The 27613-nt window shown below is 41.4% G+C and overlaps 3 protein-coding genes across 3 annotated transcripts in view; all 3 read right to left on the bottom strand.

Annotated features, from left to right (window-relative positions):
- Positions 1–1965, bottom strand: part of LOC139541003 (potassium/sodium hyperpolarization-activated cyclic nucleotide-gated channel 2-like) — a 76217-nt gene extending 74252 nt beyond the window's left edge. Inside the window, exon 1 of the mRNA XM_071345147.1 lies at positions 858–1965. Coding sequence (XP_071201248.1) covers positions 858–1756 — 899 coding nt within the window. The 5' untranslated portion in view covers positions 1757–1965. The remainder of the gene's footprint in view (positions 1–857) is intronic.
- Positions 1966–4336: 2371 nt separating this feature from the next.
- On the bottom strand, positions 4337–18394 carry LOC139541006 (basigin-like). The gene is made up of 8 exons (XM_071345149.1): positions 18123–18394; positions 9666–9834; positions 8805–8893; positions 8460–8602; positions 7866–8139; positions 6421–6445; positions 5789–5854; positions 4337–5638 (listed from the first exon to the last, which is right to left on the bottom strand). Exons 1-7 carry the CDS (start codon positions 18184–18186, stop codon positions 5800–5802), a joined length of 819 nt encoding a protein of 272 aa, XP_071201250.1. The 5' UTR covers positions 18187–18394; the 3' UTR covers positions 4337–5638; positions 5789–5799.
- Positions 18395–20925: 2531 nt separating this feature from the next.
- LOC139541005 (E3 ubiquitin-protein ligase RNF126-like) lies at positions 20926–25956 on the bottom strand. The gene is made up of 9 exons (XM_071345148.1): positions 25816–25956; positions 24527–24585; positions 24276–24336; positions 23817–24055; positions 23554–23622; positions 23334–23403; positions 23080–23173; positions 22800–22915; positions 20926–22561 (listed from the first exon to the last, which is right to left on the bottom strand). Exons 1-9 carry the CDS (start codon positions 25888–25890, stop codon positions 22406–22408), a joined length of 939 nt encoding a protein of 312 aa, XP_071201249.1. The 5' UTR covers positions 25891–25956; the 3' UTR covers positions 20926–22405.
- Between the last annotated feature and the right edge of the window lie 1657 nt (positions 25957–27613).

Here is a 27613-nt window from a genome sequence, read left to right as displayed (position 1 = left end):
CCATGTCAGCTAAAAAAACCTAATATTGCTAAATTAATTTAGAAGCCAGCTATCTAAGCTTGTTATCATCTTCGAATTAATGGCGGCCCCCCATTGATTTTGTTAGTCTCACTCAGATATCATATTAAAAACAGCAAACATTTCTCATGAGCTCAGATTTTCTGTGGCCCCCACAGAGTTGCCCATCCCTGCTTGAAATATGACTATATTATTAGGGAATCTGAGAAAAACGCTTTATAATAGGCTACCATTAAGTGCTTAATAAAAAGCACATGTAGCATTTCATAAAGGTGATAACCTGAGACACATTTTATCAACTGTGTGGGTGTTTTAGATTTATTTCATGCGTTATATGTTTGCCAAGTAACTTCACCAACAACAAGGCCTTTGTGGTCAGCTGTTATACGCACGCGTCCTCACTGTAAATTGCGAGACATAAATAGGCCTTTCCTTTTAAACTACTGAGGTTTCAGCAACGCAACTCTCATCCCTAAATGAAGTATTTTCCATGGAATAGGTCTTTAGACCCCAATAAATCAAAACTGCGCAACGATGAGAATGTGCAACATACCTTTTCAGCTTTTAGATTCGGTGTTGTTCTCCCAATATATGTTGCCTAATTTGACATTTAGTGGCAATGCATTACACATGAAAAGCAGCAGACCGCACTGACAGCAAACATCAAAATGTCAACAAATCTTATAATTTAACAACATCTCATAAACTACTTCCAATGCTTAATATCAAATTGGTTATGTTCATTTATATTCAAGTTACTTATTGGGTAAATTGTTTAGCCCGTAGATCACATGACCAATTTGCGCCCACCTCAGAGTGGCACTTGACTCAACCCATACCTGAAATCGCTGTATGGATGAATAATCCAATTACCGGCCGATTGGACGCGCTCTTGTTCCTTTTCCACCGCTTTTTGGCTCCCAAACATACGCAGTGAAAATTTATTAACTCCAGGCTGAAGCATGGAACTAAATTGGCGCTGCATATAAGTCCGATTGTCCTGCGGTTCCCCATCATCTGGCACAATCTGGTGTCCATCCTCAGATTTAAAAAATGGGAGAGAATTCCTGTTCTGTTGGTTCTGCACAGAGGACGATGCTTTTCTATTAGGGGCACTTGAGAAGGAAACTCTGGAGTCCTTTTTGTCATTGCCAGTAGTTGTGGCCCCGGCCACCTCGGGCCCTTGCCCCTGTGCTAAGGACCCGGCTGAGGTGATCGAACCGTCCATGCTGGCGACTCTGGAATTACATCTAGTTGGCCTTTTCCCGTTGTCCGCTGCAACTATTCCACCTGTCTGTTTCTCCTGCCTAGAGACAATGGAGGACAGGCTCCCTGAAATGTTGGGGTCCCTTCTGCAATCTCCGTTGTTGTTGCATATCACACCGGTAGTGCCTTCACCTGTCCAACAAGTAGCCAACCCGGTTACCGCTGATCCTGTGGCTGAGTCCCCTCCAGCCCTATAGTATGAGCCGCCACGGGCAGCAGCATCTCCGTGGCACAATAGAGCACAGGTTGTGGCGCCTGTAGGAGCACAAGGTGCGGACTCTTCGCCTTGCATGAACCACAGCTCATTGTTGGAGTTTTTGCGCGCTGTTGACGATGCTCCCCCTCCTGGCGTAAATTGCTTCATCTTCAAACTTAGACCGTTCCTATCGCCTCCGCCACCTACGAAGCCGGTTCCGCACAATAGAGGCTGCTGGAATTTGGACTCATCTTCTCCATCCTCAGCCTCGTCCATGACAGCGCGCGGGAATAGAGTGCGCGCCTTCGGGAACCTTTGCGTGGCTGGGCGGCGACGAGTTCAAAGCAGCCCCAGCCTATTGTATCCAATGGAAACCACTTTAGGATACAGCACCAGTGGCGTTGCTATGGCTGCAATCTGGCTATTCGTTTCATGTCACAGTGAAACGGAGAGCCCGTCCTATTACCTATAACCTCAGAGCCCTCCTCTCCTCCTTACGAATGACATCCAAGGGAAGGTTCCAATGTGAGATGACAGCATGGTGAACCAAAGAAAGAGTGATGAAAAAAAAAGTCATACAAGTGTGAAATATTTTATATATCTGTTTTGAATATTGTATTTTCAATACAAATAGTTTGTGAAACATTCAAATGCAATAGTAGCCTTGAAAGGTCAATCGATCAGCACATTGGCAAATTTACTCCATTTTATGCACAGCATGTATGTGTAATCACAAAATAATTCTGTTGGATTACATCACCTGAGAAATGGAATATGTGCCAATATAGGCTACAATATCCACCAGTCCAGATGTCGATTTATTCAATACACATTGATAGGCTACGTCAACCATGCCACCTAGAATCTCAATGGTTCCTCCACTGATGATTAAATGGCACCCTCTGGTGTCGAATCTTCTCAGAATGATTTGGATGTGTAGGCCTACTGATGTAATATTGTACAGTGAGTCTATATCGGTTTGGACAATGAAAATACTTTTATTCCACTCATTTAGTAGTCTCCCTAGGAATTAAGCAGACAAATTGCCTCCCACAACGTAAGCAATGTTCCAGTATAGTCGTAACCAAAAGTTGAGTGACAAATATTCATTTTCACAAAGTTAGCTGCCTCAGTGTCTTTAGATATTTTTGTCAGATGTTACTATGGCATACTAAAGTATAATTACAATCATTTCATAGGTGTCAAAGGCTTTTATTGACAATTACATGAAGTTGATGCAAAAAGTCAATATTGCAGTGTTGACCCTTCTTTTTCAAGACCTCTGCAATCTGCCCTGGCATGCTGTCAATTACCTTCTGGGCCACATCCTGACTGATGGCAGCCCATTCTTGCATAATCAATGCTTGGAGTTTGTCAGAATTTGTGGGTTTTTGTTTGTTCACCCGCCTCTTGAGGATTGACCACAAGTTCTCAATGGGATTAAGGTCTGGGGAGTTTCCTGGCCATTGACCCAAAATATCGATGTTTTATTCCCTGAGCCACTTAGTTATCACTTTTGCCTTATGGCAAGGTGCTCCATCATGCTGGAAAAGGCATTGTTCGTCACCAAACTGTTCCTGGATGGTTGGGAGAAGTTGCTCTCGGAGGATGTGTTGGTACCATTCTTCATTCATGGCTGTGTTCTTAGGCAAATTGTGAGTGAGCCCACTCCCTTGGCTGAGAAGCAACCCCATTAATGAATGGTCTCAGAATGCTTTACTGTTGGCATGGCACAGGACTGACGGTAGCGCTCACCTTGTCTTCTCCGGACAAGCTTTTTTCCAGATGCCCCAAACAATCGGAAAGGGGATTCATCAGAAAAAATTACTTTACCCCAGTCCAATCCCTGTACCTTTTGAAGAATATCAGTCTGTCCCGGATGTTTTTCCTGGCGAGAAGTGGCTTCTTTGCTGCCCTTGACACCAGGCCAACCTCAAAGTCTTTGCCTCACTGTGCGTGCAGATGCACTCACACCTGCCTGCTGCCATTCCTGAGCAAGCTCTGTACTGGTAGTGCCCCGATCCCGCAGCTGAATCAACTTTAGGAGAAGGTCCTGGCGCTTGCTGGACTTTCTTGGGCGCCCTGAAACCTTCTTCACAACAATTGAACCACTCTCCTTGAAGTTCTTGATGATCCATGATAAATGGTTGATTTAGGTGCAATCTTACTGGCAGCAAAATCCTTGCCTGCGAGGCCTTTTTGTGCAAAGCAATGATGACGGCACATGTTTCCTTGCAGGTAACCATGGTTGACCGAGGAAGAACAATGATTCCAAGCACCACCCTCCTTTTGAGGCTTCCAGTCTGTTATTCGAACTCAATCAGCATGACAGAGTGATCTCCAGCCTTGTCTTCGTCAACACTCACACCTGTGTTTACGAGAGAATCACTGACATGTCAGCTGGTCCTGCAGAAATGTTTTTTTGGGGATTCAGTTCATTTGCATGGCAAAGAGGGACTTAGTAATTAATTGCAATTCATCTGATCACTCTTCATAACATTCTGGAGTATATGCAAATTGCCATCATACAAACTGAGGAAGACCTTAGTGAAAATTAATATTTGTCATTCAAAACTTTTGGCCACGGCTGTACGTAATGGCTGTCATAGGTCTGGAATTTCCAAGACTACTCCTTTACCATTAGGTAACTCCTTCTGTATGTATGCCAGCTTCAAGTCATGCCATTTACCAGAGGACCAACACCTTTGCTCTACAAACCCATCGCCAACGACTATCCAGGGCACTGAAACAGTAACGTCATAGCTTTACGTGTGGGATGGCCTATAGCATTTTATTGCCCTGAGGAAATAAACCAAAATATCCATCTTATTCAAGCAGTAACAGAGACCACAGCGCTTAAATCAGATCACTTTATTGAGATTGTGCAAATTGGTACAGTTGTCTTGAATCTAATTGGTTACTTTTAGGCAAAATAATTGACAAAGTCATATGTACTTCTTAAACTAACGGTGCACATCCAGTCACAATACTAAATCAGGTTAGTGCAACATGTGGCTTCTGAGTAGTCTACAAAGTGGAGGTTAGAAAAAGGACAATGCTTCATTAGTATCAATCATGTTTAGGTTCCATGTACCCTTCAAAAAAACAAACCATTTAGAAATCGCCTTCCATTCTGATTAATACATTAGTATTAGAATTTGTCGTTGTCCAGAAGCAGAAAGCCCATCTCTTACACTTGGTCCTTTTTCAGGAAGTATTACTATGGATGTGACTATGGCAACAAAAGCAGAGAAAATTCAAAACTACACCTTAAAACATTTTAATAAGTAGTTAAAATCCAAAAAGCTTGGATTTTTTTGCAATGATTAGCCTTTTAAATTCTCAACAGCGCATGTATTAAATACAGCAGGAACTCAGACGAAATTGCATTAATCCTACCTGCTGCGTTTAATTTAGGAACTACCTACAGTATTATAACTTCCACTGCGGAAAATCAAATACAGTGGAGGAAGTAAAATGGACTGTGTTAAGGTGTATCCTATAACTCAGCCAACTATGTGATGTTGAAGGGTCAGGGCACACATCTGAAGTCAAAAGGCTTCAAGTCATTCATTTACCTACTTATTTACCTAGTTCAGGGGCCTGATTAATGTCATTTTCCCCCAGCCCTATAACTAAACACACCTGATTAAACTAATTGCATTCTAAACTGAAGACAATGATTAGTTGATTATTGGAGTCAGGTGTGGTAATAGGGCCTGGGGCAAAAGCATGTCAGTGTCCAAACATTTCACATTCGTAGTAGTAACAGCCACCTGTTGCTTAACAGGTGGCTGTTCATGCTTGCAAATATAAGAGCAGATATTTAGAAGTGAAGGACAGTGGAGGAAGCTATAAGCACACAGAAAAACCACCAATAGATCATTCCCACGTAAACGTTTACAATGGACTTCACTACGAACAAACACTTCTAGAACGGCAATAAAACTCATGCAAAAACATGTTTTTTTTTGCCAATGGCCTTAAGCCGAAAGCACAATATGGAGAGAAATATAGAAGAGGACAATTCAGTCCATTTCTCAAGACATTAACATTCAAGAATTTAAAAATGTAAAGTTGTTTAAAATTCGCAGGGTGCACTAGATTATGTGACGCTCAGCAAATGCTCTTCATCCTGGAAGATAGTCATCAGGATATCTGTCAGGAAAGAAAGGGGACTGACAATTAGATTGAGAGCTTAACCTCTACAGGAGGTTTACTGCTTTGATTTTGCAATCAGAATAAATGAATTTGAAATAGGCTCATCCAGTCGAGTGGGTTGATTCAAAAGCCCTCACACACACACACCTCATCTTCTCTCAGTTGGAGTTCCTTTGCCTGACATCCTTGTGGTTTGTGGCAGCATTGCTTTTCCTGAAAGACATTTTCCATCTAGAACTTTACAAACAATACAGCAATGTATATCTTTATTACCCCTTTTTCGTGATATCCAAATTGGTAGTTACAGCCTTGTCCCATCGCTGCAACTCCTGTACTGACTCGGGCGAGGCAAAGGTCGAGAGCCATGTGTCCTCCGAAACACGACCCTGCCAAGCTTCTTGACATACTGCCCGCTTAACCTGGAAGCCAGCCGCACCAATGTGTCGGAGGAAACACCGTACAACTGGCGACCGTGTCAGCGTGCATGCACCCGACCCGCCACAGGAGTCGCTAGAGCACGATGGGACAACGACATCCCGGCCGGCCAAAACCTCCCCTAACCCGGACGACGCTGTGCCAATTGTGCGCCGCCTCATGGGTCTACCGGTCACGGCCACCTGCGACAGCGTTGGATCGAACCCAGGTCTGTAGTGACGCCTCTAGCACTGCGATGCTGTGCCTTAGACCCTTGCGCCTCTCGGGAGGCCCATTTATATATTTTCTTTGTGAGAAATTAATTGTATTGCATTTTTACATGTCAGTGTAAAATGTGTACTTACAGGGGAGCAGAACCTGAGTCCTCATCTATAAAGCAGCACAGGGACAAGAGAAAAGATGTGTCAACAGCTGAATTGGTCAGAGACTGTCTGGTAGGGAGACATTCTAATGAGATTAAGGCATGGAGAAAATTCTTTCCACAGACAATGAAGGAAATGGTGACAAAGCGCCAAGTATTTCTTTAAGTAGGCCATTGTCAAGTGATTGCAGTCAAACAAGCATACACTGCCATAGTTCTATCTACAATAAGCAAATAGTTACATCGCTTGAACTTAAAATCATTTCATTTAAAAAGAAAACTGCAGTTATGACAAATCTACCTACACTGTGTTCTGAACATCACTCAAAACAACACAAACAGGACAACCAAGTGAAAAGAGAAAACTTGCAGGGACAATGCAACACCGAAAACGGTTCTAAACAAAGCGTACAGGCAGACTGCAGATTAAAAGGAACCGTCTGGACATGACCATTCAGTCACCGGTTAAATCAAAGAATAGGTGCCCTCAGGCAATGAATGAGATCAATGAAATGATATCCCTATTATAAAAAACTAAAATGACTTGTCATGCATGAGATCAAGATGCAGATGGCACACAAGACAAGATATTAAAAAAGGTACACACAGAAATAAGACATAACCAGAGCAACTTCCTGCTTACAGACGTCAACTGTCTGCAAGCAGGAAGTTGCCCCGTGATATCATACTGCTGTGTGTACCTTTAAAACCCTAAACCCTTAGGTGTTTCCAACACTACAAACCATGACAGGCCTAATTTCCATCTCCAGATAAATCACATGACTTAGACCATTTGACCCTTTTACAGGCATGACAAAAACACATTGATTGGTGGGCATAAAAATGTGGCTAATTTTTAGCAGTCTGAAAATATAATACAAATTTTGCCCAAATTGGTCCAATGTATGAATGCAAGGCCAGTGGAAGAGTTCCTATTAGATATATTCTTAACAGGTGAACGGAGTGCATTCCCACAGCTTCTCAGTTACGGTCATCTCAGCCACTTCCGTCTGACATGCAGTTTTGATCACTTACCAAAACGCAAACGCAGCAGCGAACAGAGAAATACAAAACGGAGGGAGAAAAAAGTGTTCCAATAGAAAACCCAATTGCTTTTGATCAAATGAAATTACTAAAATCATAAGTGGAAAACATATTTAAATTGCAAATCAAGAAGACCAAGTAAATAACAGTAAACCTATATCCAAACCGTTAAGAAAAGACAAAGTGTTGAGATATCATTAAAATGGCAGCTAATGCACAGCAATCTTTGGAGAATGACAGTGCATCTGAAACTAAGACACTGGAGGGCAGCAGACACCCACAGCCAAATCATATTGACTTAGCGAGGTATGCTACCTCAGAAATCATGAATGGCAAAACAAGAGTATTTCGTTTCTGCATTTCTCTGCGGGTGTTTCTACGTACCGTCGTTGATCTCATCAGGCTTTCTCCTCTTCTCGTAGATGAAGATGATGCTGACCAGGATGATGACCTCGGCCACGATGCCCAGGAAGGGCCAGAGAGCAGCCAGGCGGCTGCGGACGCGCAGGTGGATCGTGTCGGAGGCCGAGTCCACTTCTCTGGTACCGTAGCACATGTAGTCACCCATGTCCATGGCGATGTCCAGGTCGTTGATGGTCAGGGTGGTCCTGTTGGGGGTGCTCTTGATCTCATACCTGTCAGTACCGTTGGTGATGGCCTGAGAATGACATAAACAGGGAGCAAAAAGTCATTGAATACTCAACTCTTATCTAGGGCAGAGACCTCTTTGGATAGTACTAGTGCGTGTGACCTCTTTGGATAGTACTAGTGCGTGTGACCTCTTTGGATAGTACTAGTGCGTGTGGCATTACTGGGACTTCAATCAAGATATTGATTTAGTTAGTCAACAATTCCTAACATTGGAAAATAACTGCAGCATGTGACTTCAATCACTCAGTTCAGCATCAGGGGTTATTCTGGCTCAGTGAAACTAATTGTGTTAAGCCTAATGGTGTATCAATGACGGTAAACGCGTACCGTCTTCAGCATTTCTTCTCCTTCCAGTTTGTACCACTTCCAGTCAGTAGGCAGTGGATATGCATGACTGACACACACCAGCACACCCTTGTCCTGCTCATTTCCATGCTCAGAGCGTTTGTAGGCCGAGACATGGACAGCAGCTAGTGACAAACACACGGATGCAGGTATTTAATCAGATAGCCGCGAATCATCCAACACACCTGCAGTTGTATAAAACTGGCTATAAGCCCATTACAGCTTTCAGATACTACCTTTTTAGTGCACTTTGAGTAACATTCATCGGCATAGCTAATGTCAGTAGAAGAGACTTCACTTTAAAATAAGTTAAAACGGATTACGTACTTTTGACTTCAATGGATTTCTTCACCACAGGATCAGACAGGAAGACGCAGTCATATACTCCACCCGAATGGAAGTCAATTTTAGCCACGCTAATGGGGGAAAAACAACAACGTAAGCCCTAAGGACGGGAAACACAGGCCTACAGACGTCACTCAATGGCTTTGAACACATCCCAGTCATGAAGTCACTTTGCCTGTAAAAACACACTACAAAAGATGCTGCCCCAACAGGCTGAACTTCAAATGGCTCCCTGTTGCTGTTGAGAATGAGAAGCAACCGCATAAAAATAAACTGCCCCTCTCCTTGTTACAAACGCTTCTACTTCCCCCTGGTAACAACAATCGGACATGTGTCGGCACTGGAACCCTCGCTGCTCTTTACTTCTGATGGGGAATTATGGTTATTATGTGAGAGTGAAAGAGTGGAAGTGCTAGGGGGCGCTTATCCGTGCTGCTGCCAAGTATAACCAAAGCTGCACAGTCCAGCTCGCTGCTAATTAATGGCAGGGAATGCCTGAGCAGGGCCTGGAGTGTTACCATTAATGGATGGTATATGTGTGTGTGTGTGTGTGCGATAGAGTGAGGGAGAGCTAACATGTAGAAAATATATGGAGGAAAGGTTGGAGTGGTTGTTCAGTGCTGCTGTGCAGTCAAATCTGTGTGACCTACCGCCCTGCTGACCAAACATTAAAAAGGCATGGTTGCTAATAATGACAAGCAATGACTGCTAGGTTCAGGACAATAGCTGAATCTCAAATCAGCGTGCCCAACGCCGGGAAATCGTTCTATAGCTCAGAGGGATTCCCGTCCATCTGGTGGCTCAAACATGTAAACACACGCTGCCTGCCTGGCAGGCACTTACATGTACTCGGTGTAGAGAGCAGCAGAGTCCTGCTTGGATGACTCGATCACATTGCCATTCCTCATCCAGTAATGACCTTTGACTATGGACGAGGGGTTAGTCAGGTTGCACGAGAGGATGGCAGAGGTCTGGTTGTTCACCTCCATAGGTGAAGACACAATTAAGGGATCTGTAGACAAAGTCAACATATTAATAAGCCATCCTTTGACACGACCACTTCTAGTAGGATCATTACCGTAGTAACGTTACCACGACGACAAGCCAAGCGTAACTAATTCTTGCATGTCTTTTCACGTACAGGATATTGCTAAAATAGTTTAGGGTAACTAAACACACAAAATAAAATGTTATATCTAAGTAGTGGATTTAATCCAAACTTAAAAGGTATGCATGTATAGGGTTTACAGGATAAATGGCTCTTGATACCAACATGTTGCAGCACAAACCTTGACTGTTCAGGGATTGACTTTGCTTTACTATCCTTTATCCTAAACTTCATAGTGACAACTGATAAGGTCTAGCTTAGCTTGTCAAATGTTATTACTTTCATAATCAAATTTCAAGCCAAGAACAGCACAATATAAAAGGCAGCGCAGAGCTTTCCAAGAAGAGGCGGATCACATGGGCAGGCACCTAAAAATGGAGAGCTCTGGCTGAACCAAGAGTTCAAGAGAAGAGGGGTTACACAGGGAAGTTAATCTAGGAGACCATGAGGACAGGTGCTTGTAATCAACACATGCAGAAGAAGCAACCGGCAAGGTATGGTAGGTTGGTGTTCCACTAACAGAGAAGAGGAACAAATAAGAGGATCTTTTGGTTTGGTTCAGGTAGAGAAAACAACAAATACTGTCAATAAATACTGGAAAGATGCCCTATGGCTGAGAATCAGAAAGCTGGGTTGCTATCTCCTGTAGATAATTTAGTACTCCTAAAGAGCCTAGTCAGGTCTAACAGGTCTAAAGAGTGTAAACACCACAGGACAGTGTCAATGTTAGTATCAATTACACATTCTATACCTTGGACAAGACAGCAAAATAGACAAAATGGAAGCCAACAAGAAGCTAACCAACCCATAATCTGACCCTTTTATAAACAAAATGAACATTTTATGATTCAAAAATTAGATGTGGCCATTTGGCGGTTTCAGACCTTATGACCAGTATTATCAATATTATGTGAAATATTTTCCTAATTCATTTAAAATAAGGCTTTGACATAGGCCCAGTAAAAAAAGGCATCAGATTGAGGGTAGTGCTACGGCAGGTAGGACACGTCTAAGGAGAGGCCCGGCCACGCCTTGTGGTCAGGTTTGCTTTCCACTACTGGACATCATGGGAGCTCAGTGAGGGGAGAGTAGGGGAGTCTGGGTGAAACAGGGCAGAGGGCAGGAGAAGGTGTGGGACAGGAGCTGGACCCCTCGCTGTCCTCTACAGGGAGACGCTGCCTGGCTGTACGTAGGACCTCCCAACACTCACATTCAAACACTATAACGTTAGCCTGCGAGCGGATCCACTTGATTTTGGGTGCCTTCTTCAGCTCGTTGCGGTCGGGGTCGTTGGAAGCGCGGCACTCGTACGTGCCGGAGTCATTGAGCGTGAGGTTTAAGAGGTGAATGGAGCTGGTGGCGTGCAGGATGTAGGTGGCGTTGATCCCGACACGGTCTTGCCGAGCCCCATCGAACAGCTGGGTCATGGTCTCGTCAGGCTCCTCGCCCTCTATGAACCACCACTGCACCTCTGGGATGGGGTTCCCTGTCACCTCACAGTGCAGCTCTGCAATGTCCTCTATCAGTTTCATCTGGGACAGGGGCGACTTGACAAAACCAGCTGAACAGGCCATTGTGGGGGAGGGGTGGTTTACATTGATTTGGGTTCAGATTGGTTTTTAGCAAATCCGACAATTTTATGGAGGTGAAAGTAAAATGCGATGGAAAAGGCAAGCAGGCAAAAAAGAAAGAAACAAAAGGTTAATAAAACACATGAATGAGAGAAGGAACATGAAAAGAGTAGGGGTTTGAGTATCATAATTAACCAAAATAGTTCATGCCAAATGGCTTTTTAGAGTCCTTGATACTCAGACCCATTGCAGATATAGACAAGTTGAATGACTTGCATTAAATCAAAAGCCACTAATAAAAACATATACATTTCATGAAGGGCAAGTGAAAATATTATTTTTTTTTGGTTATTCATCGCACGAGTGGGCAAAGCAGATGGACGAAAATTTAAATGTCAGATATGATTCAAAACTGTGTCTGTAAATCGATTACATTCTCTGTCAGTTTGTCATTGTGTTGAGAAGTGCAGGGCTTAGTTATTAAACGAAACACCTGATCTGACGTGGAGGACATTCTGTACAGGATTTAATACCCAGGAGGAGCAACAGAGGAATAACATTTGCACGGCCCGAGGCGCACTCTGTAGAGTCAGCCCCCTGTAGTGTTATTTCTACCGAAGCCCACGGAACAATCTTAAAGCAACACAGGAGAACAAAACCGTGGCATACCTTCAAAATCCAGGCCCACTTGAATAAACAACCCAGGAGATCAGTGATGAGAAATTCTTCAGAACAAACTCAGGGATCCCTACGTAGCGCTGCTTGAACAAAGACCACCATGTTCGGACAACGCCTGAGCCACACCCTCTTCCTTTATTGTATCTTTGCATAGTAGGACAACAATGTGTGGTGGTAGGTGGACATTTTCTGAATAGTTGGCCCCCTGAAGACCAGAAACAGCATGTACCCATTTACATGTCCAAAGTCAAACTTGTGGATTGGGGTTGGAGGCACAGCTGCCTCTGGCTCTAAAAATCATGTGACCTTTTAGCTAAGGGTGGCAGGATCCTTTTAACCATAACAAAAAGGTCACCTTCATAGCAAAGGCTGTACAAAACAAACCCAAGTAAATGCAGATAGTGACTTCACATAGGCCTGAACGAAAATCATAACTAAAATGAGTTTCTCTAGCTTGTATCAAACTTAGTAACCTACCAGCAAGTTCCATCAAAAAAAAAAAGAATAATAATAAAACATTTTGGAAAGAGACCTGACCAAGAAGTCCGCTCCAGTATACCACTCCTGAAATCAGTGTGACTCACCAGTACTGTAGGCTACATGTAGTCCTAACTGGCCTAGCATAGCAAAAAGACAGAAGCCTGACTGCATGGAATGGTTGTCAAGTTAATGTGCTACAGTTTTCTAACTACATAGGGTCATGCTCCACAGGCCACCTACTCAGTGTAAACTAGGTTTCTATTATGTGTGAATGTTAGCTGGGGACAAATAGGATGTTTCAAAAGCAGGTGTGATAGGCATGTGACGGCAAAATATAAACACGAACACAAAATGTCCTGCAACAGGTGAGAAATAGTGATCATAGTCATTACAGTTGTTTGTATGCAGCATTTAGCCTACCCAGTGACCAATTATGCTGACATAAAATGGTCGCCCAGAAAATGGGCACACAATCAAAAGAGCAAACCAACAACATGAATCCTGAACACACTTTCCGGGGCAGACAGGGAAATAAATGCTACTAGCAATAAAGATTTATCTGAGAGTCATCTGTATTAATATTCTGTTACATAAATCAATGGGCTTTTATGAGCCCATCGTACTTCATGACTCCGCTCATTTGCATAGGAAATGCTTCAAAAAGTGCTTTTCCTGACCCCGTTTAACCGAAGGGAAAATGGTTGCTTGCTTTCTATAACCTACTTCTCCAACCAACGTTTTGCTCAAAACGAAGCTGGAGCGCAACAGAAATATAATTGTATTAATGATCTGGAGTTGCCATAGCGGAAAACTGCCCGTCCAGCATGGGGACTGCCTGTGTGCTGTATCTTCAGAGGCATCTAAAGCTTTCATGCCACTCTGTATATCTGGGTCAATGGAGGACCTCACAGAGTAAAAGGCCCAATGCAAAGTCCAGTCTCCCCAGACTGTCCTGACAAATCAATGTTTTTTGTTAGGTTTACCAATTGAAATCATTGGGAGCATATAGGGCAGGTTACAGTGTGGGACTTTTCTATAAAATCTGCTTTTTAAAAAGCAAAATACAAGGCAAGTTTCAAACATTTGGTACGGTTTTTAGGATTAACCAAAACCCTTAGGCCCAAAATGGAGCCTTTTCCTCACCAAATTAAGGGAGCTGGCAAACTACTCGCAATATTATATATCATCCCCATCGTTCCCTATTTAGAATGTTTTAGTGTCATTAATTGGTTCAACACACATTAAATCATCATAATGAATCCACATACTGCCTTGTTTCTTTGACACTGAACATAAATTAATACAATGGACCCTCACCCTGAATTGGCTAAGTTAACAATGAGTACATCATCCACTGCATGCAATGCTTTATTAAGTACTCAAGGTTGCGTAATGTATATAGACTGCCACGGCTTGCGGCTCTTTCAGGCTTAGAAAGTCAGCACAATCTTAAATAGACAAGGCAGTGGTTGTGACAGAATGTTATAATGAGATTAAGGTAATCTAAATGTGTTGCAGTCGCCACTAAAAACAAACTCCCACAACAATCTTGTAAACAAAGCTTCTTGCTTGTTTTACACATTTCATGTAACACATTCACATACATTTGTAAACATAGAAAAACATAATATTCTGTGTGAATTTAAATGTGGTAGCATGTTGTACCTCAATTGCATGTTATTAATCTCCATAGAAAAGGTTACACCCGATTGAGGTCAAATATAGGCCTACTTTTTTACTTATTTAAATGGGATGTCTTTATATAGGACACAGCAGCTAACCTGCTAGTTAATGTCTAATGAGTCAGGCAGACAAACTGGTCTACACCGGCTTAAAGACTGCAGCTAAAACAAGCCAGAAGCAAAAGCTGAGCTTTGGCTCTCACACAAAACTAGCTGAGACTTGAAAACACAAGTGTCCGGTTAGTCTGCTAATTTACAAATCCAACACAAAAAAAATACATTCGTTTATTTCTTCATAAACCAGCCAAAAGCAACTGCATTGGCTGGTTTATGAAAAATAAACCAACGTCTATGATATTTGGCCAAAGGTGGTGTTGGATCGCATGAAAAATTAGCAAATTAGCTAGCTAGTAGATACTATCTGTAAATGTTGTTGACACCAGTTTGCCTATTTAAAACAAGTTATTTAATAAAAACGATTTTTATGAAGATGGCAGGTTCCAATTGCAAAATAAACTATTTTACCTAGCGTTAACCGTTACAAGGCAGTGATTTTGATCACTGCAATGTGTATAAATTAGCTGCCTGGTTAAGCCATTCATTGACGCTAACTACCTTTAGCGCCTCTACTAAACTTAGTATCTTCTTGCCGGCGGAGTTTGGTTAAAAGCCCAGACGCTCGTTCTTAATATTAACATGCATCGCTTGCAGTAAAAGTTTGGAAACACAAGGAAAGTAGCCATCTTTCATATCAGCAAGAATTCATTTTCAAAAAAACTAAAAGGTTCAAATACTACACACCTTTAAAGGGTCAGTGTTCCCATACTGCCATATTACAGCGCTGGTGTACAGAAGACAGACGCGGCCACCTATTAGTTATCTAGCGTGATCGAACAGTGTCGCGAAAGTATAGTTCATCGGATGGTTGCTAGAAAATACCCTACCGTTACACTTGTTCAGTGAGCTGCACTGGGCTTGGAAAACTTACCTTAATGCATGAATGGGATATGCTACTGTACCTTTATCCACAATATATAAATACAGTTGAAGTCGGAAGTTTACATACACCTTAGTCAAATACATTTAAACTCAGTTTTTCACAATTCCTGACATTAAATCCTCATAAAAAAAATCCCTGTCATAGGTCAGTTAGGATCACCACTTTATTTTAAGAAAGTGAAATGTCATATTAATAGTAGAGAATGATTTCAGCTTTTATTTCTTTCATCACATTCACAGTGGGCCAGAAGTTCACACACACTCAATTAGTATTTGGTAGCATTGCCTTTAAATTGTTTAACTTGGGTCAAACATTTCAGGTAGCCTTCCACAAGCTTCGCACAATAAGTTGGTTGAATTTTGGCCCATTCCTCCTGACAGAGCTGGTGTAATTGTTTCCTTGCTGACACACACTTTTTCTGTTCTGCCCACAAATTTTCTATAGGATTGAGGCCAGGGCTTTGTGGTGGCCACTCCAATACCTTGACTTTGTTGTCCTTAAGCCATTTGCTACAGCGTTGGAAGTATGCTTGGGGTCATTGTCCATTTGGAAGACCAATTTGCGAGCAAGCTTTAACTTCCTGACTGATGTCTTGAGATGTTGCTTCAATATATCCACATAATTTCCCCTTCCTCATGATGCCATCTATTTTGTCAAGTGCACTAGTCCCTCCTGCAGCAAAGCACCCCCACAACATGACGCTGCCACCCCCGTGCTTCACGGTTGGGATGGTGTTCTTCGGCTTGCAAGCCTCCCCCCTTTTCCTCCAAACAATGGTCATTACGGCCAAACAGTTCTATTTTTGATTCATCAGACCAGAGGACATTTCTCCAAAAGTACAATCTTTGTCCCCATGTGCAGTTGCAAACCATAGTCTGGCTTTTTTATGGCGGGTTTGGAGCAGTGGCTTCTTTGCTGAGCAGCCTTTCAGGTTATGTCGATATAGGACTCGTTTTACTGTGAATATAGATACTTTTGTACCCGTTTCCACCAGCATCTTCACAAGGTCTTTTGCTGTTGTTCTGGGATTGATTTGCACTTTTCGCACTAAAGTACGTTCATCTCTAGGACAGAACGCATCACCTTCCTGAGCAGTAAGGCGGCCGCGTGGTGTTTATACTTGCGTACTATTGTTTGTACAGATGAACTGGGTACCTTCAGGCATTTGGAAATTCCTCCCAAGGATGAACCAGACTTGTGGATGTCTACAAAAAAAAATCTGGGGTCTTGGCTGATTTCCCCATGATGTCAAGCAAAGAGGCACAGAGATTGAAGGTAGCCCTTGAAATACATCCACGGGTACACCTCCAACTGACTAAAATTATGTCAATCAGCCTATCAGAAGCTTCTAAAGCCATGACATCATTTTCTGGAATTTTCCAAGCTGTTTATAGGCACTGTCAATTTAGTGTGTGTAAACGTCTGACCCACTGGAATTGTGACAGTGAATTAAGTGAAATAATCTGTCTAAACAATTGTTGGAAAAATTACTGGTGTCATGCAAAAGTAGATGTCCTAACTGACTTGCCAAAACTATAGTTTGTTGACAAGAAATTTGTGGAGTGGTTGAGAAACAAGTTTTAATGACTCCAACCTAAGTGTATGTAAACTTCTCACTTCAACTGTATTTAGTTCTGGTAGTGTCCTTTTTGTTCTCATGCTAGCGAGCTGTAGCCACAACAGCCATTGTGCAATGGCACTTCACGTAGAACAAAGGAGCTGATTGGCTAACACCATCCAAAACGCTAGCTAGTATGAGGACTAGAAGGGCAGTTTTACAGGAAAACAAGTTTTATTTCAATCTTCTTGCTGTATCAGTTATGGATACAGGTACAATTTGGGGCACAGTGGCATATCCCATCCCTGCACAAAGGTGCATTTTCCGACCTATATCTTACACCGCATCCACATTGCATTCCTACCCCAGTGCAGCGAATTGTAGACAATCATAATGGTAAGGTTGGTATCTTATAATCTCCACCCGGCACAGCCAGAAGAGGACTGGCCAACCCTCATAGCCTGGTTCCTCTCTAGGCTTCTTCCTAGGTTTTGGCCTTTCTATGGAGTTTTTCCTAGCCACTGTGCTTCTACACCTGCATTGCTTGCTGTTTGGGGTTTTAGGCTGTGTTTCTGTACAGCACTTTGATATATCAGTTGATGTAAGAAGGGCTATATAAATAAATTTGATTTGATTTCTGGCACACAGCATATGGATCTGTGCAAAACTGCTACAGTAGCTAAGTGTATACTTTTTAATTATAAAGTCTTTCTCGCTGATATTAAAGTGGCATATCAGCATATGTTTAGAAAACATTTTAGCAAGGGATGATAGACGTTTCTAAATGCGTCGGAATTGTAGTTCACATGGAGCCAACCGTGGACGAGGCAAACCGCTGAAAACCCTACGGAGAAGTAGTCTGAAATGATCAACGGTTCCTACGCTTGGAACGCTGGGACCATTATACTAGCTAACGTTAGCCAACTTAGCTAACGCATTACAAAAGAACGTTTTGCTTCCTAGCTAGCTAGCGCACTGGTTCATTTTCTAAGGTAGCTCGATGGCAAAAACTGATTTAAAAACGTTGGGAAAACATTAAACTGTAAAAAATAATGTCATAACTACGTTTACGAAAACACTATATCAAATCAATAATTGAAAAGCGCTAACGTTAGCTTGTTTGCTACCAAGCCAGTGAGTTAGCACGGCAAACACAACGGAGTTAGTCTAACTCAATGACTGTGTGATGTCTAACTAGCTAGAAAGCAAGCAAAAAATATTACCTGTTAGGGCATCGGCTCCGTACAAGCACAAGAGGAGGGCACTTAAACCCCACAGCAATTTCATTTCGACGATGTCCTTTTCTAGCACAGATATATATACTTTCACAATTTTTTTAATACGTTAGCTCTGCTCCACCATCGACCGAGTTGGTCGTCCTCTGCTTGTTCCTCAATTAAATCGGTCACGTCGTGAAATAGCACGTACACATGACATGACGCTCGGGCGTGACCAAAATAGATTTGATTACCAAACCACAGAGTTTCTAAACCCAGAGGCGCAGCATCACTTCCGGAAACAGACTCTTCATACTTCCGTCAGCAGATAAGGCCAGGGTTTGAGAAGTCAAAGGGCGCGTTTGAGTGGTAAGGTGAAAGTAGCCGACTGTAGAAGGATGTCAGAAGAGTAAAGTCGAGGGAGGTACACTTGCACCAACAGCAAGTCGGACAACTTATGCTATTTCTAGGAAACGCGAAAATGGCATAAATGGCATTCTCCTTTGTTTCTGCTGATAAAATCAATATTTATTGGTCACATACACATATTTAGCAGATGTTATTGCGAGTGTAGCGAAATGCTTGTGTTCTTAGCTCCAACAGTGCAATAGTATCTAACAATTTACAACAATACATACAAATCTAATAGTAAAATAATGGAATTAAGAAATATATAAATATTAGATTGAGCAATGTCAGAGAGGCATTGACGAAAATACAGTAGAATAGAATACGGTATATACATATAAGATGAGTAAAGCAGTATGTAGACATTAAAGTGGCCAGTAATTGCAAGTCTTTGTGTATAGGGCAGCAGCCTCCAAGGTGCAGGGTTGCGTAACTGGGTGGAAGCCGGCTAGTGATGGCAAGAAAGTGGCTGCTATCGAAATTCCACTTCTCCTGCACAAAGCTGAACATGATCAATTTTTTATACCTTTATTTAACTAGGCAAGTCAGTTAAGAACAAATTATTATTTTCAATGACAGCTTAGGAACAGTGCCTTGTTCAGGGGCAGAATGACAGATTTCTACCTTGTCAGCTCGGGGATTCGATCTGAGCACCTTTTGGTTATTGACCAACCACTAGGCTAGCTGCCGCCCCAACATGTTCCAATGAATGAATATCCTGATGATAAGGAATTTAGATACCAGCCCAAGTTCTTTCTAACATTCACTAGACTTGTTTTGTATTTTTGTGTTGGTTTTCTCAAAATATAACTAGGTAGTGAGTACATAGGCCACTAGAATGGGATATGCTCCATTGTATTTCACGACGCTAGCAGAGTGGAACTGACCTTCCACGGAGTTGCATTATTCTCCAGAGAACGCATAGAGCCCCGAGATGATTATCCCTTTCATACCATGGTTATAATTTGTTGCCGCTATAATGTGTTCATTTGCTGGTAATGTGTTCAACGTCCACTGCTTTTGAGTTGACGGCCTGTACATGCTCAGTTAGGCCACAGTTAGACCCGATGACGTGTTGCTGCGCATGAGTTTCGCTAGCCAACGTCGCCTATCGGGGAAGCAGTTTCTTCATTTATTTTATTTAACCAGGTAAATTGCCAAACGAACACTTTCCCATTTACTGCAACGACCTGGGGGATAGTTACAGGGGAGAGGAGGTGGGATGAATTAGCCAGTTTGAAACTGGGGATGATTAGGAGGCCATGATGGTATGAGGGCCAGATTGGGAATTCATACTGTTTTTGACAAAACCCCCTTTGGAAAATGACAAAGCAAATGCTCAATTTTTTGGGGCATGTCAATCATGGATGTTATTCTCACACAATACCAGACAACCATTTATATGGTTTACTCTTAAAGTGGTTCAGGAAATCTGACTAAATAGGTAGGTGTATCAGTGGCAATGAATCTAGAGACCTATTACATTTCTTTGGAGGGACTGACAGCTTGAGCAATTGTTTTGTATTATAATATAAACAGAATTGTGGCAAGCAATTCTTCAAATATAAGTTTATAAGACTTGCCATTTCTAATCTTGCAAATTTACGAATTACTCTGTTTTAGAAGCTAAAAATGTGAACTCATTCATGATGTTCATGTTAAAAGAGAAGTACCAATGTTGCATTGGGTGTATTGTACAATAGGCATATTTAATGATACTTAAAGTACATTAGATACCGTATAATTAAATATTTGGTCCTAAAATACAGCAGGCACTGGATTTGTTGTGTAACGTTTATCCAAGACATGCCCTTTGGTGGATCTCACAAGTAAAAAAAACTGGACAACAATTATTTTACCTTAACCAAACACCTTGCCAAAGAGGGTTGTGTAATTTCCAGTGTTGGTCATTAATTAGTTCATTGTATTACCCTCTGGTGAGTTCACAACTTCTCGGGGTAGTAAATGTGATATCATGAGACACTGTCCCAGAACAATTGTTGATTATAGCCCTTGAAAACAATCGTTATGTCCATTATGCAACAAGGCTTTGTTTTATATAGGGTGACAAAACAATTACCTACAATTCCAAACTGTATGAATAGTTGTATTGTTGTTTCAGGCAACCACATCAGAGGGTTGCGTGACAAACAGTAGCCATTTTGTATTACACTCCCACCTAGTGTCAAACCCATGTCGGCATGAGCATAAGTAATCGACACTGAGTGACTGAAATCTACTAGATAACCCATGAGTAATAAGATATTGGTCTGATAGCATTATCATTTCTGGGATAATATATAGATTATATAGATGTTTGAACTACCGAGCACCAAATTTCCATCCAGACATGTTTATAAGCTTTATATATATATATATATAAAAAAACAATATAGAATCATTCACTTGAATATTGAGCGGTAGCACCCAAAACATCTTTATTTTCAAATCGATTGTTTTGTTCAGGGGTTTACATCATCTGCAAATCAATATTTCACTTAAAATTGTATTTTGTGAATTTTTGACATTAAACTTAATGTATAAACAAAAATGCACTGAAACGCACTGATTATGTATGATTGAATAAGAAAAGGCTGAGTTAGAATGTGTCTAGAAGGTTAACTACAATGGATTTTCCCTCGATAGTTAAGAGGAATTCACTAACATTTGACAGCATCCAAATAAATTTTCCAAAAAACCCCAAGCCAAATGTAGTTTGTTTCTTAATTGAAAGAGCAAAATCAATGGCATCAGTGCAACTTAAGTCAATAAGAAACTGAGATACCCAATCAGGTGGACCATACTTATACTCAAACTGGAAATAAAATTATCCTCCATCACTACGACAGTGGATGAATCAAATTATTTAAATATTTTAAAGGTGCGGGCTACAAAGAATCAGAACAGTGCAATTTGAGACCATGTGGCATAGTGCGACAAGCACTGGAAAGTTCCAGGGGATGAAGGGGGAGTGTAGTTGAGACATACGTGATGTGTATGGTTGAGACATACGTGATGTGTATGGTTGAGACATACGTGATGTGTATGGTTGAGACATACGTGATGTGTATGGTTGAGACATACGTGATGTGTATGGTTGCGGTGGGAACAGGCGGGTCTGAGCAGGTGTAGTAATATCGATGTTGGTTGAAATTTGTGTGCATCAGTTTATTGGTCTTTTGTTTATGTAGGGTTGTTATTGTTTGAATTTTTTTAATTATTTTTTTTTTTAAGTATGAATGATAAATTCATACGTACTTTTGTTTAAAAAAAACTAACTTAAAATTTGATAAGATTGGAAACAAGATGCAGAATCCAAACCAAGTAGACATCCTATACTTAGCCTCCTTTCTCCTCCTCCACTTCTGAAGGTTCCATTTTGAGGCCTACAACTGTACAGCTATGGATGCTACTTTAAAAAAGTGAATGCAATATATTTATCCTTTTTCACAAATTGCTGTGCATCCAAAGTATTAAAATTAATATACCTCTCGTTGTAAAACAACTCTGTCTTGGTAAGAGACCAGAAAAACCTCCCCACCCTTGTCTGCCCTCAGAATGCAGGACTAACTGGCTTGATCTGTTGTTGCATGATGAGGTTATCCAGAGTGACCCCCCCTAATGTTCCTATCCTCCCCAGGTAGGGGGTCAGCCTTCCACCCGGCAAGGCGCACCATTCCTGAAGGCTTGAGGAGAGCCTCAGATGGGGAAGAAACACATTGACTTTCATTTGATTGGATTCCTGCTGGCTCCAGTCCAGTGTGAGACAGCGCTCCAAGTGAGAATGAGACTGGGTGTGTGCTCATAGTTCCCCTCTACAGCCAGAGACTGGCACCCACTCAGGGCAGTTCACAGGGTGGTGTGAGGTGGGGAATGTTTTTTTAGCAGTTGTTGGCTGAGTTCTCGTTGTTGGTTGAAGTGGAGGACGGGGGTGTAGGGGATGAGGCAGAGGCAAAGTTCATCCCTGATAGACCTGGAGGATTCATAGCGGTGTTCTGTCCACTCAAGCTTTTCCTGCACACTGGACATGTGTCGTGCTGTGGAAGCACACAGGGGCACAAACACAGAAGACATCACTATATAATTAGTCATCTTCAAGAATTTAAAGTAGGGCCAGTAGTTTTTACTGACCACTTAACTTTCCTAGGAGAGTGTGGGCCAATATATGTTTGTGGTTAGGTGATGGGGGGGGGGGGTCAGGATAAGGTCATATAGGTTTTGTCAATGATAGCACTAAAAGAAGGGTATATGAGAGGGTATATGAACAGGTCTTACCTGTTCAAGCCAAGGTATTATGCAATCATTATGAAACAAATGATTACACGGAAGTTGCCTAACATTTTCTCCAGCACTGTAGTCTTCTTTACACACTGGACATTCTAGACCTGAGACTGGAAACAGAAAACAAATTCAAGATGTAAATTGCTTAAAAACACCATCAAACCCTATGACCCACTGACTTCCGTAGAAAAAGAACAAGACCACAACAAGTCCAGCCCACAGGTGATGCAAATGACTGTGCTGTACATGTGTGTTAATGTTCAGGGTCACTCACCAACATGCTCCTGTGTGATTGGGATTGTGGGAAGGCTCTTGATTCTGTCCCTGTCAGCTGGCGGCGGGCCAGTGTTCTCAAATTGATTTAATAACTAAGGGACACATAAAAAAAAACATTTTTATTTCATACTGCGCAGATCTTGCTGTCCAAACGCAACCCTTTTCACAATGCAAATATGCAGGCATTTGTGTGCTTTTTGACGGTTAATTTAGAAACTTTAATAATGTGAGTGGTAAACAGTCAATACGTACCTGTGTAATGATTGCATCTAGTCCGTTGGCACCCCAGGCATAATCCATGGGGTTTGAGTGGAGCACACCCCTATAAAAAGGAAGATAAATAAACAAAAACAAAGAGTCAGTTGGCTGACTTCACCAAAGTTTTACATAATTTTTGTAATTATTATTATTTTTTATTTTTTTTTAAATGGGGCATAGTACATCCCAGTATCCTGAGACTAATTGTACTCACCAGGGTCCCACACCAATATTTGGCATTGCCGTAGGGGCGATTATTCCATTCACTAGCTGCTGAATGATTCTACACAAGATTACAAAAAAAAACATGATTATGTTCTGCATGCATCCAAAAATGAAACCTAATTTCATCATTGCTTACATAGAACATGGTTGACAAGCTAAATCATCAAAGCTCAGAGGAAAAGAGACAAGCCTGTCACTGGGAACTGCTGACACATCTAAAGTTAAAAAGGTCCCTCAAGTCACTGAGCTTACCCCTCTAGAGTGGGCACTCCTTCATGTCTCCCTGCCTGTCCACGGATGTCATGGCGGCCGCGAGGTTGCCTGGCGCCGTAACGCTGCCGTGATGCCAACTCCTGTTCTCGCCGATTCTCTGTGTCGCGGTTGTCCTCTGTTCCCTGCCCCGCTCCAAAATCAAAGGAGTCGTCAAAGACTCCCAGAGCAAACTGTCCGTAACCCGATGGGAATGTAGCCATGTGTGAAGAGTCCACATTCTACAAGAAAAGGACATTTAACAAACAGCCGCATTCATAAATTACTTGGAGTTCTTTCCGTATTATTCAATGTTTATAGTCAATAGAAATCCCAACTACGTCAAAATTCAACTGAAGAAATCTTTCCAGAATGCACAAAGGCGTGTTTTTGTGTTTGCTAAGATAATATCATGGTCTAGCCTGGGTTTATCAATAAGCAGAATGAATAAGCTGCAAAAACCTCAAACGACTGTTGGTTCTGATCACCGCTGGAGATGGTGGATGTGGACCCATTTTCACTGCTGTTCAGGAAAAGAAACATAGAAATGAACAGTTAGCAATTTTTGAGAAATATTTTTATATTTGTGCACACCCTCTTGACCAGAGTGGTGTAATCATAGGTGAAAAGTTCTGTGATGCCAAGTGACAAAATCAATTGAAATCTTTAATCAGAATGTCAACAGTATGCCTGCCATCACACATTTAACAAACCTTCTTTCCTCCAGCAGTTCCTCGATGAAGCCTGATTCACACCGTGGACATGTGTAATCCTGCAAACAAATATTACAATGCCTTTAGGTGTCCTTTTCACATTCACTACCACACAGTGAGCAATTAGTTATTGAATTCCTACGTCACTACATTCAACTATGAACGTGGACAACTTCAAAGAACAAACAGACATAAAAAGGAGATAATAACCCAATTGAAATACAATAATCAACAAATAATCCTGGAAGGACTTGAATTGTGTTCAGTATGTAACTCAGTTGTCATTAGCACCAAACTGGGGAAAGCCTACAGATGAACATTTCATTGTGAGACACACCTTTAGTATTCTATGACAGACTGTTCCAGGCCCTGACTGTTATGCTGGTGTGATTTAACTGAATGGCGCACACACACAGAAAGAATGCAACATGCCATTGTCACTGACTGTAGCATTTCAACACTATACATAATATTTTACATTTGGCATTGGAATATGCCAGAAAATGACCAACCTATGTCTACACTTTCTAGAGAAAACCTTAATGACATAATAGAAATATTTACAATAAACTATTCCTTGGAGATAATGGAAAATTAAGTCAATATCTCACGACCAGCTAAATACAAATCGTCCTCTACTGCAGCTGATCTGGATGTAGTCATAAGGCCTACAGGATGTTTGGACACTGAATGGAATCCTTTAGTAATCATTCATTGCTAATCTGGATGTAACTATCATCACATGCCATTGCCAAGCATTGCTGACTGATATCAAAGGACGTTCTGATGCATTCCTTGGCTAAGAGTGCTTGTCCCATGTCAGATTTCTAGCTAGATATGTGAGTCACATTAATATCTTGCATAAATGTAATGCCCTAGCTAAGTAAACTAGTTAGCACGTACACAGCCAAGCTAGTTACTGTAGCTAGTTACAGTAGCTAGTTACAAACGACGCAACTCTAGGCAGGCTGGCTAATAAGCTAGCTATCTTAACCGAACACCATATCAGATACGGTTAGTTGGTTAACTAGATAATGAGTCTCTGATTTCACACACCATCCTTCCAGGTTAAAAGATTAGCTAACTAGTTCTCATTAGATAACTGTCAGTTGCCAGACATGGACAATCTGGTTAGCTCACGTTACCGTACTGCTTAGCTAGATACTAGCCAGAGTGGCTGTTAGCTAGCTAGAAATGCTAAGGACTCCAAACGTTCAAGACCAACAACAATATATCTACTCTCCACGACTATTGTCTTTAACTTCTTGCTTCTTGTCAACGTTACTTACCGGGAGGCGAGGGCTGATCTCTTCCGAACATCTGTGACAGAAAAACTGTCTGGGCCATGGAGGTGCTTCCGCCATCTTTTTGGTTGTAGAGGGAGACAGTACGGCGAAATGAAGGGGACAAGAGTCATTCGCTCACTATAATATAGGCATTACATCTCAGTGAATGTACGACGCGCTATAATGAAATACCTCAAACTTCCCAAATGTCTTAAATCTGTATTATTCAGTAGGTAGCTAAAGAAAAACAATGGCATCTTTATTTAGGCCTAAATTAGCATTTTCGTTGCATTAGTTTCCAGTAAATTAGCAATACAAAACATCTACATGCGCTTCACTGATGTTTGTTGTATAATGATAAGGTAAGAAGCAATACTAAGCCAATATGCATTTCTGATGGTACATTTTTTTTTTACATGAACAACATACATTATAATTAAAGAAATTCCGGGGAATAATGAAGCGCTATGTTCTATTTCACTTTTCTGATTGCGGGTCTACGCAGTATTGCCACATGGTGGCGCTTTTGTGTCCTAACTATATTGTTTTATTGCTGATCTCCAGCAAATATTGCCCCTCGACAGGTAAAGTATTCTTCATATTAATGTACAGGATTGTGGAACATTTAGTGACCAGTTGAGAACCTATTGGCAATCTTCCTTTCACCTTATGTAATACTAAAAGATCCAGAGTCCAGTTCAAAAAATAGATAATGCTGGTCTATTCTATTACATATTTTGGGGGATTTTACTATTGATGTGTAAAAACCCTGGCTGACTGACAGGGGGCTCTGTATTGAAGCCACCGTGCAGCCATATTTTGGAAGCTATAGAAATGCATTTATTACTGTCTACATTTGTTTTTGACAAGTATATTCTATTAGACACCTTATTGCATACGTTTGAATTATATTATGTGAACTGAACATAAACAAATAAAATAAAAATATAAAAACCTATTTCTTATATTATTTATTCACAGTATAGGCCTACTAACAAAGATTGTTTTATAACTAACCCTTTATAGACCACAGCCTGTCGTAGTAGGGAACGCCTACTCTGTGAAGTGCGCATGTGCAGTTACTCAATTCACCCTTGCATTCCTTCTAAACAACAAAGGGTAAAATCTACAAAACTTAGTCTACTCTGTACGTAACAGATTGTAGTTTTGCGAACAGAAAACTGTATTGAGATCAAATGTTTCATCGATGAGAAAATGTGCAAAATGTCGGCCAAAATCCATCTCATACCATCTTCTCCCACTGCCGGCCAATGGGCTTCTTCTCGTCACCATATTTGGTAGTGAGTGGAAACGCCAGCCGGATGCTTCACATTTATACATCCGGTGAAATATCTGCCTCATTGTTCTATCTGTGGTAGTAATGTTACTGCCAGTGATGTATATACCCCCTGGGTTGCTATTTCTATGTTTTGGTCATTGAGCGGCTTTGAAGCCACCGGTCGGCCATATTGGCACTGCCCAGTAGGAGCAGTGCTCCATAGGAATTAATGGAATCCTACAGTATTTGAATTAAATGTTTTAAGGACAAAATTATGTGTCTTTAAGTATTTTTTGTTGTAGAGGGGACAGTAACATTAGTACTCTCATTTTTTTAAATATATATTATTACATGTGTGTTTAGCTCGCATATCATTTAAAAGTATGCATTAAGGTGTCTGTAATATAATAAACGTGTTAAAAATGAATGTAAACATTAACAAATACATTTCTATAGCTTCCTAAATCTTTTTTGACAATGGAATACCAAGATGGCTCTGAGGTGGCTTCAATTCAGCACCAC

This window comes from Salvelinus alpinus, chromosome 16 (assembly GCF_045679555.1).
Source record: "Salvelinus alpinus chromosome 16, SLU_Salpinus.1, whole genome shotgun sequence".
Classification (NCBI taxonomy): Eukaryota; Metazoa; Chordata; class Actinopteri; order Salmoniformes; family Salmonidae; genus Salvelinus; species Salvelinus alpinus.
The sequence above is the reverse complement of the archived record's forward strand: the minus strand, read 5'-3'. Positions and strand labels throughout refer to the sequence as shown.

Bases quoted from the DNA above. Each gene is read 5' to 3' on its own strand.
- LOC139541006 (XM_071345149.1), bottom strand. From the start codon at position 18,186: ATGAAATTGCTGTGGGGTTTAAGTGCCCTCCTCTTGTGCTTGTACGGA. The intron at 9,835-18,122 runs GTAATATTTTTT...CTTTGTCTACAG, and splicing joins CGGAGCCGATGCCCTAACAG to ATCCCTTAATTGTGTCTTCA. The intron at 8,603-8,804 runs GTACGTAATCCG...GTTTGTCACTAG, and splicing joins GAAATCCATTGAAGTCAAAA to CTGCTGTCCATGTCTCGGCC.
- LOC139541005 (XM_071345148.1), bottom strand. From the start codon at position 25,890: ATGGCGGAAGCACCTCCATGGCCCAGACAGTTTTTCTGTCACAGATGT. The intron at 24,056-24,275 runs GTTTTTGCAGCT...CTTTTCTTGTAG, and splicing joins AGAACCAACAGTCGTTTGAG to AATGTGGACTCTTCACACAT. The intron at 23,623-23,816 runs GTAAGCTCAGTG...AATCTTGTGTAG, and splicing joins GGAGTGCCCACTCTAGAGGG to AATCATTCAGCAGCTAGTGA.